The sequence below is a fragment of the Camellia sinensis genome, chromosome 15 (assembly GCF_055761805.1).
Source record: "Camellia sinensis isolate YWXY chromosome 15, ASM5576180v1, whole genome shotgun sequence".
Lineage (NCBI taxonomy): Eukaryota > Viridiplantae > Streptophyta > Magnoliopsida > Ericales > Theaceae > Camellia > Camellia sinensis.
Genome location: NC_138975.1, coordinates 55,473,809 through 55,492,500, shown reverse-complemented (window position 1 = coordinate 55,492,500; position 18,692 = coordinate 55,473,809). Strand labels below are relative to the sequence as shown.

The window sequence follows — 18,692 nt, the reverse complement described above, 5'->3', positions numbered from 1 at the left end:
GGTGGTTCTTCATAATATTTGGAATTGGATCAAACCAGTGATAATGAAATGGAATTATTTATCTTTGGGTAAATTACACTCTACCCCTCTGTGGTTAGGTCAAAAAACAGAGAGTCCCCTTGAAGTTCGATTTGGTACAATGAACACCCCTTGGGGTTAATACCAAATGGCAAAAATGACGTTTGCCGTCAAAATTAACCACACATGGCTTTGATGTGTGGGTAAATTGCAATTCAACCCTTCATAGTTAGGCCAGGAACCCCCTTGGAAACTTGATTTGTAACTTTAAACTCCCCTAAGATCAATACCAAACTGCAAAAATGAACCTTCCATTTTCCCCACCTTTCTCCTACTCCCCCGCCCCCCCAATCGGTCCCACCTCTCTCAAACTATTCCTTCTCTCCATCTCCATCCAGCCGTTGCAACCCCTCTTCTTTTCCACCCCTGCTGCAGATCATCTACCCTCCCCAATTGCTGGTGGTGATGGTGGTTTTGGGTGTATATGTCAGGTAGTGATGGAGTGTGGTGGTGGTTTTGGGGTGGTCATGACTAGTGGTGATGGGTGATATTAATGGGTGGGCTTTGGTCGTTTTAATTCTGGCTGAAAATTGCAACTAGGTAGTGTACAATGGTTGAACAGGATTTATGCAGTGGGCCGGTTGCCATTCCCTTTATGTGCATCAAATTACACATCATCATTTGGAGCCCATTAGCTAGTAAAGATAAAGAGTAAATTACACTTTACCCATTGTGGTTAGGTCAAAAAACACAAAGCCCTCCTGAAGTTTGATTTGTAACAATGAACACCCCTAGTTTTAATAGGTGGTGGGAAGAGAGAGAAGAAAGATAGAGAAATGGGAGATAAGAGATGAGAGAAACATAATAGGAGAAATAATTAGGTTTATTTTGACCTTTCTAGCACTTCCATTACAAACATTCATTTTTTCACTTTGGTATTGACCCCGTGGGGGTTTGCTGTCACTGATCAAATTTTAGGGGAGGCACCTTGTTTTTTTTGCCGAACCATAGGGAGGTAAATTGTGATTTACCAAGGAATCAAATTTCACGTGTAAAGGCAACACGGTGATAATTTTGTCGAAAAACATCATTTTAGCAGTTTGGTATTATAATCAAGCATATGATTCACTATGCTTGGTTTGCCTTTTCAAAAAACACTTTTCAGAAAATTCTACTTTCTTATTTTCTGTGTTTTTTTGTTTTTACTGATTTTTTTTTAATATTTTAAGCAATTTTTAAAATTTTTAGACATACCTAACTTAGATGTATCTAAAAAGTAAAAAATTTGTGAAGAAAACCTTTTAAAAATTTACTATAAATATCCAAAATACAAAAAAAAAATACGAGAATTCAGTACATTTTTTGTATTTTTATGTATTTATTAATTTTTTAAAATATTTTTTCACAAATTTTTTTACTTTTTAGATACATCTAAGTAAGGTGCATCTAAAAAGTAAAAAAAAATGTTTAAAATTTTAAAAATATTCACTAAAAACAAAAAAATACGAAAACCAAAAAACTTAATTTTTAAAAAACTTAATTCAAAAAACTCAAACCAAACACACTGATTGACTTTTTAACTGTGGGCAATAGTAATGTATCTTAATAAAATGCCTCATATTTAACTGGCTGCTATTTAATGGAGTTCTGATCCTATAGAAAGTGGTAGATTGTGATAATTGAAATAAACCAAACCAAACCAAACCAAACCAAACCTTAAGTCCCATCAAATGGAGTCGGTTACATAAATCTTTTTTTTCCATGCCACTTTCTCCAGCCTCATTTCTATCACTAAAACCATACCGATCATGCACCCCCTCATAACCTAGTTTATTTATTCCTACATAGCTATTGAAATCACCACCTATAATAACTAGGTTTACTCCTACGGGTATCTCCTGTAATCCCTCATCCATTTAGTTCTAAAAATCTCTCTTAGTCTGATCATCCAATCTTACTTGGGCAGTGTACGTGTTATTTTAGAGAATTCCAAAATTAGGGAATGATTAGGATATCATCTCCTATTTATATTAATGAAGTTAATAATTACAAGGTGAGCCTAAGACATAGAATAATCACAAAATAATAACCAAAATAATAATATATTATTCTAACACTCTCCCTCAAGCTGGTGCGAAGATATCTCTCATGCCCAGCTTGCCTAAGCTGTCATGAAATGGCTTACTCCCAACCCCCTTGGTGAGGATGTCAGCAAGTTGTTCACCAGATTGCACAAAAGGAGTACATATTGTGCCACTAGTGAGTTTCTCCTTAATAAAGTGGCGATCAATCTCAACATGCTTTGTCCTGTCATGTTGAACTAGATTGTTAGCGATGTTGATAGCGGCTTTATTATCACAGTATAACCGCATGGAGTCCGTCTGATCAGCCTAGATCACTCAACAATTACTTGATCCATAAGAGCTCACACACCCCTTGTGCCATAGCTCTAAACTCAGCTTCTGCATTTGACCTAACAACCACATTCTGTTTCTTACTCCTCTAAGTAACTAGGTTGCCTCCATCAAAGGTGCAATACCCTGAAGTCGATCTCCTATCAGTCGCTGATCCAGCCCAGTCAGCATCTGTATATGCTTCCACACGAAGATGATCATACTTTGAAAAATAAAAACCTTTACCAGGAGCAGACTTCAAGTACTTCAAAATTCTCATGACAGCCTCGAAGTGAATCTGATGAGGAGCATGCATAAACTGGCTAACCACATTTACTGCAATAGTAATATCAGGACGGGAGTGAGATAGGTAAATGAGTTTACCCACTAATCGCTGATAGATCCCCCTGTCTACAGCTGCTCCTCTTTCATCATCCCCCAGTTTCTGATTGGGTTCTAGTGGAGTGTTACAGGCCTTGCAACCAAGCATTCTAGTTTCCTTCAGCAGATCAAGCGCATACTTCTTCTGTAAGATAAATATTCCAATCTTGGAGCGAGCAATTTCAATTCCCAGAAAATACTTCAAGCTCCCTCAGTCTTTGATTTCAAATTCACTGGCTAAATATTTCTTCAACAGAGGAATTTCCTCACTATTATCGCCCCGTAAGAACTATGTCATCTACATAAACAATGAGTGCTGTAGTCTTACTAAGTGAGGAATGTTTCACAAATAAGGTGTGATCTGCCTGACTCTGTTTGAAGCTATATTTAAGTATAGCCCGAGTGAATCTCTCAAACCAAGCCCTTGGAGACTGTTTAAGACCATATAATGACTTCCGAATCCTGCATACTTTGCCCTCTATCTGATGATCTTCAAAACCAGGAGGAATGTCCATATATACCTCTTCTTCAAGGTCATCATGGAGAAAGACATTCTTTGCATCCAACTGTTGAAGTAGCCAATCTAGATTAGCTGCTAGAGAGAGAAGTACTCTAACTGAATTCATCTTAACCACGGGTGCAACAGTCTCTTGATAGTCAACGCCATAGGTCTGAGTGAACCTTTTTGCCACAAATCTAGCCTTGTAACGCTTAAGAGAATCATCCGCTTTGTGTTTCACAGTATACACCCATTTGCATTCCACAGGTCGTTTGCTCTTAGGTAACTCAGTCAATTCTCAAGTGCCATTCTTTCTAAGTGCTTTCATTTCCTCAATCATGGCAAGTTTCCACTCGGAGGTAGCAAGAGCATCCTGAAAATGGTTAGGAATGCTAATAGAGGAAATATTTGACACAAACTCTCTATATGGGAACGACAAATGAGAGTAAGATACAAAATTTGAGATAGGATGTTGAGCATAAGATCTCACACCCTTTCTCTTAGCAATAGGAACATCAAGATCAATGGACTCGAGATTCAAAGTTACCTGGACTCTCATCAGAAGTAGGAGATGGCAGTAGAGGAGCAGAAGTGGTCTCTTGTATCCAGTTAATTTTCTGTCTGTCTTTGTCCCTGACATAAGCTTGCCCTTCCTATCCTTGGTGACATTGGATTCTGTAGTCCCAGTAGGAGGTGGTGGTGCAAGAACAACTGGTTTCACCGTAGAAATCATAAGAATCACTTCACACTAAGACTCCCCCTGAAGTGAGGACTAGGACACCAGAGAGGACAAGAAATAGGACTGGGACTTAAAGAATCTGACATCCATGGACACAAACCACTTACGAGAAGGAGGGTGGTAACACTTATACCCTTTTTGAGTAGGAGAGTACCCAAGGAAAACACATTTGAGGGAACGAGGGTCCAACTTACCACGAGTAGAAGAGTGATTATGGACAAAATAGACACAGCTAAATATTTTGGGAGGAATAGAAATTAAGGACTGGGAACTTAGGAGGACTTGAAGAGGAGCTTGTTTTTGCAAGACCTGGGTAGGAAGATGATTAATAAGATGTGCAGCGGTGAGAACAGCGTCGCCCCAGCAAGACCGAGGCATACTACTGGAAAAACACATGCACCGAGCCATGTCAAGAAGATGGCGATTCTTGCATTCCGCCACTCCATTTTGTTGAGGGGTATTGGTGCAAGAGGTTTGATGGATAATGCCATGAGTAGAAAAATATTGTCCCAACCTAGAATCTATGTATTCACCCCCATTATCATAACGGAATATTTTGATAGTGGCTCCAAACTGAGTACAAATCATCCTATGAAAATTGCGGAACACAAAGAAAACCTCACTTGTCTTTCATGAGGTACACCCAAGTAGTATGGGAAAAATCATCAATAAATATAACAAACCAGCGATGACCTTTCACAGACACAACACGAGATGGACCCTAGATATCAGAATGTATTAATAAGAAAGTAATTAAAGTTTTATTAAAACTGGGAGCAAAGAAACTATGTGTTGTTTTCTAAGTTGACAAGACTTAAAAAAATTCACACATTATTGTTTGAAAAAATAGATGGAAATAAGTGGTTAAGTAAATAAAAGAAGGATGCCTAAGACGCCGATGCCATAGCCATATATCATCGGTGATAGTAGGACTCGTGGTGGAAGAATGAGCAAGCTTATCCGGTTGACCTAGGAAGTATAGATCATTTTTTGCATTACCACTGCCAATCGTCCTTCTCATGATGAGGTCCTTAAAAAAACAATGATTAGGAAAAAATGTCACATTACAATTCAAATCCTTTGTAATATGACTTAAAGATAGTAGGTTAACAGAAAAATTGGAAACATGGAGAACAGAAGAGAGAGGTAAAGTAGGAGTGACATGGACTAAACTTTTCTCAGAAACAGAAGAAACAGTACCATCTGTAATCCTAATTTTGTCCTGATTTGAAAATGACTTATAAGTAGAGAAAAGGTTGGAGGAACCAGACATATGATCTAAGGCACCAGAATCAATAATCCAGGGAAGAGACGTATGAGACAGGAAAACACAAGGAGAAGAGACTAAGGGGTTGTTTGGGATGACCTAAATAAGTGCACTTTTTGTCTTTTTACGAAAAGATGTGCAGAAAAGTAGAGAGATGATGTGTTAGAAAAAAGATAAAAAGATAAAAAGTGTGTACTTATTTAGGATAGCCAAACTTGGCCTAAGTTACCTGAGCGGGCAAACTATGAGGAAGATGTATTGAGAACAGTAGAAGACCGGCAGTCCAGCAAGTGACGCAGAACATCCTCAAGATCATGAGTAGTCATACCAGAGAGACCATCAGAAGCTTGGCCAACGGAAGCAGAAGTAGAATCAAGTGTATCAACATCACTAGACTGATGAGCCCATGGATAGGAGCCACGTCCTCTAGACTGGCTTGCCCGACCTCCTCTAGAACCAGACTGATCACCTTAACCCCCGGATGGAGTCCCATGAAGCTTCCAACACGTCTCACAAGTATGCCACGGCTTCTTACAGTAATCACAGAAGACAGACTCCTTGGCAGTAGACGGAGGGATGGGAGTCAGGCTAAGGCCATCTCTAGAGGTAGACAGTAATGCTGAGTGGTCGGTAGAGACAGGGAACATCATAGCATACCGGCGACTCTCTTCATTATGTACATAGGCAAATGCCTCCTAAAGTGAAGGAAAAATGTCCATACTCAGAACCCGACTTCGAACTGGATCATATTTCATATTAAGATCGGCCAAAAACTTGAAAACCCTTTCTTGTGCAATGAACTTCCGGTATCTGACTGAATCAGCAGTGCAAACAGGCTTATAGTCCTGTAGGTGATCAAGGCGTTTCCAGCCATTAGTGGGGAAGGTGAAGTACTGAAGAACCGTTTGTTTCCTCTAAACAGAGCTCTCAATAGAGCGGCGTAACTCAAATGCTTGTGAGAAATTCCCTTTGCGGGAATAGGTGGTAGCTATAGCATCCCAAACATCCTATGCAGTCTCCATAGATGAGTAGCCCTCGCCAATGCCTGGTACCATCGAATGAATAAGCCAACCTACAATTAAAGAGTTGGTAATCTCCCATTGGCCATAACCTGGGTCAGTTTTGCTGGGTGCCTGTATCTTGCCATTTACATAGCCCATCTTCCCTCTGCTCTTCAAAAACATAGTCAAACTCTGCGACCACATGAGATAGTTCTGACCATTAAATAGAGAAGTAGTGATTTTAAGACTAGGGTTGGGGTTATCAGTTATAGTAGTAGGTATTAATGTTTTTAAAGGCGAAAGTGCCAGGCGAGGTGTTTTACCCTTGTTAAGGCGAGACTTTATACCTCGAGGCATTGAGGTGTAAGCCTTTTGAATTTTGATTTTTTTTTTTTTATAAAATACAAAATTAATTAAATATAGCATAAAAAGAGAAAAAAAAAATAAGAATTACCAAATAAAATTCTTAAAAGCCCATCCTAAGCATAAAACCAAAATTAATTAATAATTTCAAGTATTATAAGAGCTTTCTAAGTCATTCTCAATGAATACTATAATAAAAAAAATAACTTGAAGTGATGGTCAAAATAACTTAAATTCCAATTGTTCAATAAACAAAATAACTTAAACTCTAATACCCTATAAACAAAGCACTAAATAAATAATAGGTCACTCTAAGCCATCCTCATTAACACGGTTTAATACCTTTATGTGTGCCAGCTAGATGATTTTTAAATCGACTTACAGTACCATTACAAGTTTGATCACAAAATTTACATCTAAAATACTTTTCCCCATCAACTTCTTTTACGTACTTCTAGACAAAATCTTTTCTTTGGCCTTTGGGTTTAGTCATTTTTTTTTTGTCCCCACAAACTTATCAACAGTAGCACTGTATAAAAATAAACAAATTAAAAAACAAAACAAAAAAGATACTAGTTAAGTGGGATGGGATGGCAAAAAGAAGAATAGAATATTAACAATAATAATAATAATAATAATAATAATAAATTAAAGTCTGTCAAAAAAATAAAAGATAAAAATAATATTAAATTAAAGAAGTAAAACTAAGTTATAATAATAATAATACGTTAGACAAGTACAACACAGATATTTGTGTGCACAAAAACAGAGAGATAGATATATACATCAGTCCTTGTTCATAAACAAAAAAGTTATATACATCACAGTCAGAGTGGACAAACAGAGAAAGAACCAACGAGAACACAGAGAGAGAGACACGATGTAGAAAAACGAGAGAGAGAGAGACGATTCAGAAAACATAATGAGACAGAGAGAGAGAGAGAGAGAGAGAGAGAGACTAGACTCAACTCGAGAGAAAGAGAGAGTGACTTCATACCTGGAAAACCCTAGTTCGTTGGAGTAGATTAGAAGACTGATTCGAACTTGTTGGGACTCTGATTTGAAGAATATTGACTAACAAAATATCTTCTTCTTGAGCAATTTCTGTTTCAATTAAAGTCCTATATAGCAAGTGTCCATCAAATACTCTATTGTTTCCATTTTTTGATTTTTGAGTCGAACTCCGCAAAGGCTTGCGCCTCGCTGTCGAAAGCGTGAAAAGCGCATAAAGCGCGACAGATGCTTACGCCTCTGCGTTTGACACGTAACCATAGCTGGTGTCTTGCCCAAAAAAGAACGCATTTGTGCGTTTTCCGTACGCCTTGCCTCAAGTCATGCCTCGTGTACGCCTTTGAAAACCTTGGTAGGTATAGGAAAACTCACTCCTAGGTGTCTGATAAGTAGTGGACACATCGGTGGAATCTGCCATAGATACTGTATTACCGAACCCTCAACAAAACTAGTGCTAATCACAAACCCGAAAGGTGGAGAAATACAAACACAATGACCACTAAGAAAATTAAGGACTTAAAAACTCATTAACCTTTTTTTTTTTTTTTCCTTTACTGCATTTATTTATTTATTTTTTAGATTAAAGGGAAAAATGAAGCAGAGGTTTAGTTGAAATACAGACGGCAAACAAAGGTAACTCAGTGACACATCATCACGAAAAGAGAACCAAAGCTTCCAAGTTGACAGGGACAGACGACAGGGACTGATGGAACGACACACCCAGTCGGGGCTGTCTAGAGCTCTCTCAGCCCAGTTGGCCACTGCCGTCAGGCCTCCTGGCCTTAGCGTCGTTGGCGAGTGACGAGACTGGCTCTGTGACGACTGGCTTTGTGACGAGAAAGGGTGTGACGATTGGCTCTGTGGTGGCTATTGACGATTGTGTGGTGGCTCCGGTGGGTATTGTATGGGTGAGGAATTTAGATTTTAGGGTTAGGCTCTGATACCATGTTATTTTAGAGAATTCCAAGATTAGGGAATGATTAGGATATCATCCCCTATTTATATTAATGAAGTTAATAATTACAAGGTGAGCCCTAAGGCATAGAATAATTACAAAATAATATATTATTCTAACAGTATGCACTAATAATGTTCACTATATTCTCTCCAATAACTAGCTTAACTAATATAATTCGATCACCTTTTCTAATGACTGTCACTACATTTTTCACAAGACCCTTAGCAACTATTATTCCTACCCCATTCTAGTATGTATCCTTGCCACTATAATACAGTTTAAAACTGGTACCCTCTATTTCCCTGGATTTCTCACCCATCCATTTAGTTTCTTATACGCAAATTATACTGACTCTCCTCCTAATCATAACATCTACCAATTCCATAGTCTTACTAATTAAAGTTCCTACATTCCATGTGGCTATCCTAAACCTATAGTCTTGGACTAACTTCTTTATCCGTGCTCATTCAGGAAAATGCGGAAACCTTTGCCCATTTTTCACCGCACTCAGGCATTGATGCGGCGCCCCTTGCTCACTTTTCGAAACACCCGGAGGCAGGCGCGACGTGTCACTTAAGAGGAACAACCTAGCATTTAATCAATTCAAAGTAGGGATTCATTTTCATAAGGGATCTGAGCGGCTTTTTTTACGTGTTGGCTGTCGGCTACCTAACACACAACTCTCCTCATTTACCCGAGCTTGGGACCGGCGGGGTTGTTAAACAACCCTGGCGGAGTTATTGTGATAATTGAAATGCAAGTTGAAAAAGAAAATGTGCCATGGTGGAGAGGATACTAAAGTTATCTTTTTCGACCATGTGTCCAACATAAATTCATGTTGATTGACCTCCCGATGTATACTCTATCATTGCCTTTGGAGGTTTTATGAAAAAATGAAAATAATTTCGGCATAAGCTGACAAGCAATGCTGAAAGGATGCCAAAACATTAATGTTTTGTCGGCCTTCATCTGAAATAAATTTGGAACTCAACAATTTTATTACTTTTTTAAGTAAAACAAATTTATCAATTTACAGTTAAATTCATGTTCAGTACACAGGGCTCTTTTTCTGTACTTATTTTCTGAGATAAAAATTTAATTTTGTAGTGTTACATTATAAATTAATGTTAATATGTTTTTTCAGACCTTAATAGTTTATTTCAAAATCTGAATTCTTATTGTCAATTTATGGAAACTAAAATGATCCTTATTGTTAGTTAGAGGGATATAAGAGAGTTGATGGAATTTTTTTGTTTTGTTTCGATATTCATGACTCAAGAATAACACTCATACAGTGACATGGAATTGTAGTTCACTGTTATATCGTACTGGCCACAGAACCCATGTTAAATATTCTTGTGCTTGTACTACCTATACGATTACGTTCAATGTGTGATGTGTTTGAGAATCTATACTCTTCTATATATCCTTGTGTATGTTTGTAAAGTATTTGAGCATTTCTCAGCCTTATTGTATTTTTTATTTTTATGGCATAATGGTATTGTGATTGATATTGAAGTTGTTGATTTTACTACCACATTCTACTTGAAGTTGTAATTTTTTTTTTTATGGCTTAATGGTATATTTTTATTTTTTTATGTCTCTTTTGAGTAGAATCTATTTTTTCTTGTGTCGAATAACTAAGATCTACCCCTGAAATGGGACTTAGAACCATGGTTACACCTGCCTGATAGAAACCTCTTGGTCTTGGTGATAATGAATGACAGAAAAAATTTCTAACTCAAAATCCACTTCGGAGATCATACTTGTTGGCTCATCCAGATGTTTGGGTCTAAGAAATCTTTAGGCACTTTGTTTTCCTTTAAGGCTATGTTTGGTTCATGGATTTGGTGAGGGATTTAGAAAGGGAAAGATAAAATGTGTGTGGAACGTAGGTGAAATGTAGTTATATTTGATTCACATTTTATCTATCTTTTCCAAATCCTTACCCAAATCCATAAATCAAACATAGCCTAAGGAAAAGGGATGGTGGTGAATGATTTTCCAGGAAACCTCAATTGGGGTATCAAGAGTGAGTTGATGAAACTCAAAAAGTACGGGCATGTGTTAATTAGAGTTTGACTTGATTGTTTAGCTGTGGCCTGTGTAGACTTTCAGCATTTTCAGAAAATGATTTTGTTGCATCATTCCTGGCCACATCTTTGTAAACCATTTTATTGCATCAATCTTGAGCATTTTATGCCTCAGGAAGAATAGATGCAATAGAAACGGAAATGCCAGATCGCTTGACAAGTGTAGAAGCTAGATATTATGAGTGTCCTTACTTCTTTTTTAATTGTGAAGCCCCTTCCATGATCTGTACTTGAAATGACAACTCCAATGAGGAGTCTTGGAGCTTCTTGATTGTTTAGGAATTATTGTTGGCTTTTCCCATTATTCATAACCTTTTCCTGTGTACATCAATTCAAATTAAAATCCATCTATAAATCAGAAGTGTAGCTGCCCACAATCCTAATTGAAGTTCCATCATGTTGGTTTGTTAATTAGTTTTATCTTCATTTGGTCTATGTCAAGTTCAATTGAACTGTGTTGATATGTGTCTTACTGACCTAAATAATAATTGATGATTTCATTCTACTTCAACAGAGTAGCTCTTTTTATTCTACCTGGTGTGATTTCAAACACTTAGGAGATACATGCACTGAATTTGTAGATTCTATGATTTTCATTTCATAGTGGTTATTCATTATTGTAAAGCTAACCTCTAGATTGATCTAGTACTGCTAGAATAGACTGAAACCTGATACCAGTCTATATAATTGTTGTGCCTACCCTTACTTTGCTGTAGTTATTATCAGTCTACATTACTATTGTAATGGTGGGGTTTGTGTGCATGAACCTGCACATGCAGCTTACAGAAATATTTAAAATTAAGTTAGGTTTTGCTATATGATATATATTGGAAAACTAAATTTTAATTGAAGTGGTCACACATGGTAAATTTTAATTAATTTATTTTTTTAAGGATCGGCTACTCATAATATTAAAATGAGGACAACGAAGTGGAAGAGTGTTATTTATGTAACTACTTTACTTATTAAATTGGAGGGGAAGTTCTGTCAATGTGTTTTTGATAACAATTAGGGGAAGTACTATTATGCATCCTGAAAAATAACCATATTTACAGAGAATATTGTGCAGAAAAACCATGCTTATAACCAGGGACGGACCCAGTATTCAATTACCACAGGAGTCATAAGAAAGCCATTAAGATGGGTTTCAACAGCAGGTGGGTCAAGCCGATTTTAGATAGCTTAAATACATATTAAAATTGTACTCAATATACACATGGTTTAGTGGATTCTTAATTTTTCAAACTAGGTAAAAGCAGTCCTCTTGCGTGATATAGCTTTTTCGTCAGTGAGATTCCAATTTTATTGTTTAATCTTTCAGGTCTGGTAATTATTTAGTCACAGTTTATCATTACTTCACTCATCCTTTTTGCATTTTCCTCCCCATCTTGATACAAATTTGTGTTTTGTTAAGAAATAAAGAGCAGGAAGACATTTTGAGTGTAAAGTTCAAAGGAATTAGGATTAGGGTTCTTGAGGAAAGAGAGTAGAGAAAAGAAGAGGAGAGCAGATAATGTAGAGAATAGGTTTTTGGGTCATAATGAAAAACCCTCACCCAACACATATTTTTATTAAAACATTAATGTTGCATTGACAATAATAACCTCAATATAAAGTAAAAAGTTAAAAATGAAGCACAAGAATTGAGAGAGAGAGAGAGAGAGAGAGAGAGAGAAAGAGAGAGAGAGAGAGAGAAGAGAATAGAGATTTTCTGGGAGAGAAGGCACAAAACCTAATTAGGTTTCTTACCTCTCTGAACACATGTATTTATATTAATAAGAGAATAAGTACAATGACACTATTACCCTCAAGTACATAACTTAACACTCCCCCTCAAGTTGGTGTATGGATATCCCTCATGCCCAACTTGTATACAATAGGATGAAACACTTTACTTCCTAACCCTTCGGTAAACACATCATCTAACTGATTTGTAGAAGTGACAAAAGACAAACAAATGATGCCACTATTCACTTTTTGTTTGATAAAATGTCGATCAATCTCGATGTGTTTAGTTCTATCTTGCTGAACCGGATTATGAGCAATGTTAATAGTAGCCTTATTATCACAATATAGTCGCATACGACCACTCAACAATCCTAGGTCAGCCAATAAAACTTTCAGCCACATCAACTCACAAATGCCATGAGCCATGGCTCGGTACTCCACTTCCGCACTTGATCTAGCAACAACGGACTGCTTCTTACTCCGCCAAGTGACCAAATTTCCTCCAACAAATGTACAATAGTCTGTGGTAGATCTCCTATCATCAATAGCACCAGCCCAATCTGCATCGGTGAAGACCTTTAACCTTAGATGACCATGATTGGAGAACAAAATGCCTTTTCCAGGCGTTGATTTAAGATACCTTACGATTTGATGAACTGCATCCAAATGCCCCATCCGAGGATCATGCATGTATTGACTAACAACGCCAACATATGCAATATCCGCCCTGGTATGAGAAAGGTATATCAGTCTCCCCACAAGCCTTTCATACCTCCTTTTGTCCACATGTTCTCCGTCATGACTACTGAGCTAGTGATTAGCCTCAATAGGAGAATCAGCAGGCCTACATCCTAACATGCCTTCCTCCTCAAGTAAGTCCAAGACGTATTTCCTTTGAGAAATAAAGATGCCCCTATCTGATCTAGCAATCTCAATTCCAAAAAAGTACTGTAAGGGTCCGAGATCTTTAACTTCAAATTCCCTGGAAAGTTGAGCTTTGACTTTGGACATTTCTTCTTCATCATTCCACATAAACAATAAGTATAGTGATTTTATCCCCACACTGTTTGATGAACAAGGTATGATCTGCATGGCTTTGCTTATACCCAAATCTGAGAATCGCCTTAAGAAATCTATCGAACCAAGCTCTAGTAGATTGTTTCAACCCATACAAAGCCTTCTTTAACCGGAAAACCTTCCCCTTAGTGGCTGGAGAAGAAAAACCTAGAAGAACATCCATATACACTTCCTCTTCTAGATCTCCATGAAGAAATGCATTCTTCACATCTAACTACTGTAATGGCCATCCTAGAGTTGCTGCACTGGAAAGAAGAACACGGATGGAATTCATCTTGGCCACTGGTGCAAAGGTTTCCTGGTAGTAAATGCCATAAGTCTGAGTGAATCCTTTAGCAACTAGTCTTGTTTGAGTGGAAACTTGCCATGATCAAGGAAATGAAAGCACTTAGGAAGAATAGCAGTTGGGAACTGACTGAGTTACCTAAGGGCATGACTTGTGTGATGCAAATGGGTGTATACTGTGAAACACAAAGTGGATGGTTCTATTGAGCATTACAAGGCTAGACTTGTGGCAAAAAGGTTCACTCAGACATATGGCGTTGACTATCAGGAGACCTTTGCACCCGTAGCTAAGATGAATTCAGTTAGAGTACTTCTTTCTCTAGCAACTAATCTACATTGGCCACTTCATCAGTTTGATGTAAAGAATGCCTTTCTCCATGGTGACCTCGACGAAGAGGTATATATGGACATTCCTCCTAGTTTTGAGGATCATCAGACAGAAGGCAAAGTATGCAGGCTTCGGAAGTCATTATATGGTCTCAAACAGTCTCCAAGGGCTTGGTTTGAGAGATTCACTCATGTTGTGCTTAAATATGACTTCAAACAGAGTCAGGTAGACAGATCACACCTTGTTTGTGAAACATTCCTCACGTTGTAAGACTACAGCACTCATTGTTTATGTAGATGACATAGTTCTTACGGGCGATGATAGTGAGGAAATACCTCTGTTGAATAAATATTTAGCCAAGGATTTTGAAATCAAAGACTTGGGGAGTTTGAAGTATTTTCTGGGAATTGAAGTTGCTCGCTCCAAAGATGGGATATTTATCTCATAGAGGAAGTATGTGCTTGACCTGTTGAAAGAAACTGGGATGCTTGGCTGCAATGCCTATGACACTCCATTGGAGCCCAATCAGAAACTGAGAGATGATGAAGGAGGAGCAGTTGTTGATAGGGGGAGCTATCAACGATTAGTGGGTAAGCTCATTTACCTATCTCACTCCCGTCCTGATATTACTGTTGCTATCAGTGTTGTTAGCCATTTTATGCATGCTCCTCATCAGATTCACTTAGAGGCTATCATGATAATTTTGAGGTACTTGAAGTTTGCTCCTGGTAAGGGTCTTTATTTTTTCAAAGTATGATCATCTTCTTGTAGAAGCCTATACAGATGCTGACTGGGCTGGATCAGTAACTGATAGGAGATCGACTTTAGGGTATTGCACCTTTGTTGGAGACAACCTAGTTACTTGGAGAAGTAAGAAACATAATGTTGTTGCCAGGTCAAGTACAGAAGCTGAGTTTAGAGCTATGGCATAAGGGGTGTGCGAGTTCTAATGGATCAAGTTATTGTTGAGTGATCTAGGTATTGTTTAGACGGGCTCCATACGGCTATATTGTGATAATAAGGCTGGTATCAACATCGCTCACAATCCAGTTCAACATGACAAGACAAAGCATGTTGAGATTGATCGCCACTTTATTAAGGAGAAACTTACTAGTGGCACAATATGTACTCTTTTTGTTCAGTCTAGTGAATAACTTGTTGATATCTTTACTAAGGGAGTTGGGAGTAAGCCATTTCATGACACATTAGGCAAGCTGGGCATGAGAAATATCTTCGCACCAGCTCGAGGGGAGAGTGTTAGAATAATATATTATCATTTGGGTTATTATTTTGTAATTATTCTATGCCTTAGAGCTCCTTTGTAATTATTAATCTTCATTAATATAAATAGGGGATGATATCCTAATCATTCCCTAATCTGATTATTCTCTAAAATCATCAAACGACCCATTAGCAACTCGTACTTTGTCCTTGCCACAACAAGGAGAGTAAGAGTGGAAAAGATGAGACAAACTTGTCATGTGATCAGTAGCGCCAGAGTCAATGATCCAAGGAAATGAAGGAGAAGAAGAAGCACTCAAGGCACTTGTAGGAATACTTGTGAAAGCAAAGTTGGAAGTAGAGAGAGGATCAGAAGCAGGGACAGAGGAAGAATCAAGCCGAGCCATCAAACGTCAGAGTGTGCAACTCATCATGGGAAAGTGTAGCAGAATCACTCGGGTTGCTGAGAGAAGACTTAGAGAGATTGGCATGGGAGCAAATAGCGCCACCACGTCCACCACTAGTACCATTATGGGCTCCACCTTGGCTTCAAGGAGGATGATCATGTAACTTCCAACAATGTTCCCTATCATGCCGGTCTTTCCCACAATAATCATAGGTAATTGGATCACGATCAACACTAGTACCTTTGTTCCCAGACTTGGAGACATGGCCATCCTTTGGAGCAGAAGAAATAGCGAGAGCAGAGCGATTTTGGAGAGTTTGATGAGCCATAGCACTACATGCTCTCTTCCTGCTGAACATAAGCATATGCCTCATGCACAGTGGGAAAAGGATCTCGGCCAAGAATCTGAACACGAATCTGATCATACTCAATGTTAAGACCAGCAATAAAATCATAGACCCTCTCCTTGGACACCATCAGCTGAAAGGTAGTAATAGCATCTTAAGAACAAACAGCATGGAAGTTCTGATAATAGTTGAGTTCTTGCTACAAACTACTCAACTCGGCATAGTACTCGGCAAGGCACCTATCCTTCTGGTCAAACCTTCGTATTTTCTTCTGCAACTCATAAGCCTGAGCATCATTGCCACGTTGGGAGTACATCTAAGTAGTAGCAGTCCAAATCTCATGAGTGGTATCTGTTAAAACCTACCATCACCTACTCCACCTACTACACCTACCACCACCTACTACCACCTACTACACACCTACCACTACCACCTACTCCACTACATCTCCTATATAAGGAGCCCCTCACCATTTGTAAAATATAACAACATTCATCAATCAATAATACATAAATTCTTACATGGTATCAGAGCTATAGGTTAAAGATCTTGGTGTTCTTCGCCTTTCGGCGGGCGGCAACCTTGCCTTGACCGCCCGCCGGATCTCAACCAATTCAAACCTCCCTCTCCCTCTCGGCACCTCACTATGTTGTCAATACCAGACGGCTTCCCATGGATAATTTTTTTCACCTTCAAAAGCCCATTTGTTCACCAATTCCAGCTCATTTTCTCCAAACATTAACCAACCTTGATGACCAAAATCAAGATTCACAGATTCCGACAAAGCAAGCAGGGCAGCTGAGACTGACACACAGAATGCTGCAGACGAACCCAAGCCAGAGCCAAGTGGGCGCTCAGAAGTGATAACAACCTTTGCAGGTTTATACCCTTGGATGGAGATGTATAGCCAGAGAAATGCTGAAACTCCAGCAGCAAGTGTAGTATTTGCCTCTAGAATATTTTGTTCTTCGACTAGAGCAGCAATTAATTTCATTGCCTCTGGTTAGCACGATGCAGGTGATGAGGGAATTTGACTACCCAACTTATTTACAACACCGCTGCCGCTGCTGCCTTGCGCCACCAGCTCACGCTTTCACTAGCCTCTTCATCTAAGTCATAGTCTGAAACTGTTACAGCCATGATAAATGGTAAGGTCATGGGTCCGTCCTCCTCGGCGACTCCACCTCCATGGTCACCATAGGACCTCCGTCCCCTGCTTCAGTCTCTGCTTTGCTCATCTCTTTGCCTTTGTCGATAAGAGCCGTGATCTGAGCCCTAAGCTCTTTGGCCTCCTCTGGGAGCTGCGCATGGCGGAGCCGAACCCGAGAGCCAGCTTCATCAATCAAGTCAATTGCTTTATCAGGCAGGAAGCGGTCACTAATGTACTGGTATGACAGTTGAGCTGCAGAAACTAATGCCTCATCTGTATAACGAAGCTTGTGGTGTATCTCGTATCTCTCTATCTCTCACAGAGCTTCATACACACACACCCATTCTTCTTTTATTTATTTAATCAGACCCACCAAATTTCTTTCACCCTCATTATCACATCCATACACACCCGTATCATGTTGTCTTCCACTTTCTTTTATTTTTCATTTTAAAATACACCCTTATCATGTTGTTCCCAACTTTCTTTATTTTATATATATATATATATATATATATATATTAAAATAATGAATCATCAAACCCAAATCATGTGCTGGTTCCACCCACATTATTTCCCACTTTTCTTTTATTTTAATATATATATATATATATATATATATATCTATTTTTTATTATAATATATTTCCCCTACTTTTATTTTATTTTTATTATTAAACAACACCACCAAAAAAAAAAAAAAAAAAAAAAAAAAAAATCACACCGATGTTTTTCATATGACCCATCCACCAATATTTTTATTATTAAACAACACAACAACACAAAATAACACCAACCACATTCCACAAACTTGTCATTTCTTCATGTCGGGGATCAACCCCGATCATAATTTTACAAAAAAAAAAAATAATAATAATAATAAAAAAATAAAATAAAATAAAAAAATAAAAAAAAAAATCACACAAACAAACAACCAAAAACAAAACAACCACATCCACAGGCGGGGATTTTCTTCTCTACTCTGCCGCCGGTCTTTTCTTCTTGCCTCCGTCCTGGGCGGCCCTTGCCGGTGTTGCCTCCATGTTTCCCACTCCACTGGGCACGATCACTACTCCCTGCTCCTCCACTGCAGTATATGGCGGCCCTCCAAATCGGAACATCACGGTGGCCTTTCGCTTCAGCTCCTTATTTTCCGCCTTTAGTACACTTATTTCTGCTCGCGCATCCTTATACATGCGTTGGAGCAGAGCCAGCTGGGCGTTTAACTGCTGCACCTCATTTGTCCTACTCTGCAGCCGGTGCGACAGGTTTGTGACCGCCGTCATGGTCTCTACACATGACTTCAAAGTATACTGATTGGCCTCAATATCAGTTTGCACCGCCATTTTTTGCTCCACCGACCGCATCGGAAAGTTCAACGGAGCAAAACCCGAGGCGCTTGGTTGAGGTTCACTGGCCACCGCACCA

The 18,692-nt window shown here is 38.6% G+C and overlaps 1 protein-coding gene across 5 annotated transcripts in view; it reads left to right on the top strand.

Annotated features, from left to right (window-relative positions):
- LOC114290767 (V-type proton ATPase subunit C) overlaps nucleotides 1–18,692 on the top strand; it is a 67,547-nt gene that overhangs the window by 33,326 nt on the left and 15,529 nt on the right. For 3 of the 5 annotated variants that reach the window (XR_014357215.1, XM_082909999.1, XM_082909995.1), the window contains exon 5: nucleotides 11,779–11,880. The exons of the other annotated variants lie outside the window; for them this stretch is intronic. Coding sequence is in view for 2 of the 3 variants with exons in the window: in XM_082909999.1 (XP_082766125.1) it covers nucleotides 11,779–11,880 (102 nt within the window). In the remaining variant the exon portion in view is untranslated. The remainder of the gene's footprint in view (nucleotides 1–11,778; nucleotides 11,881–18,692) is intronic. 5 annotated transcript variants of the gene reach the window in all.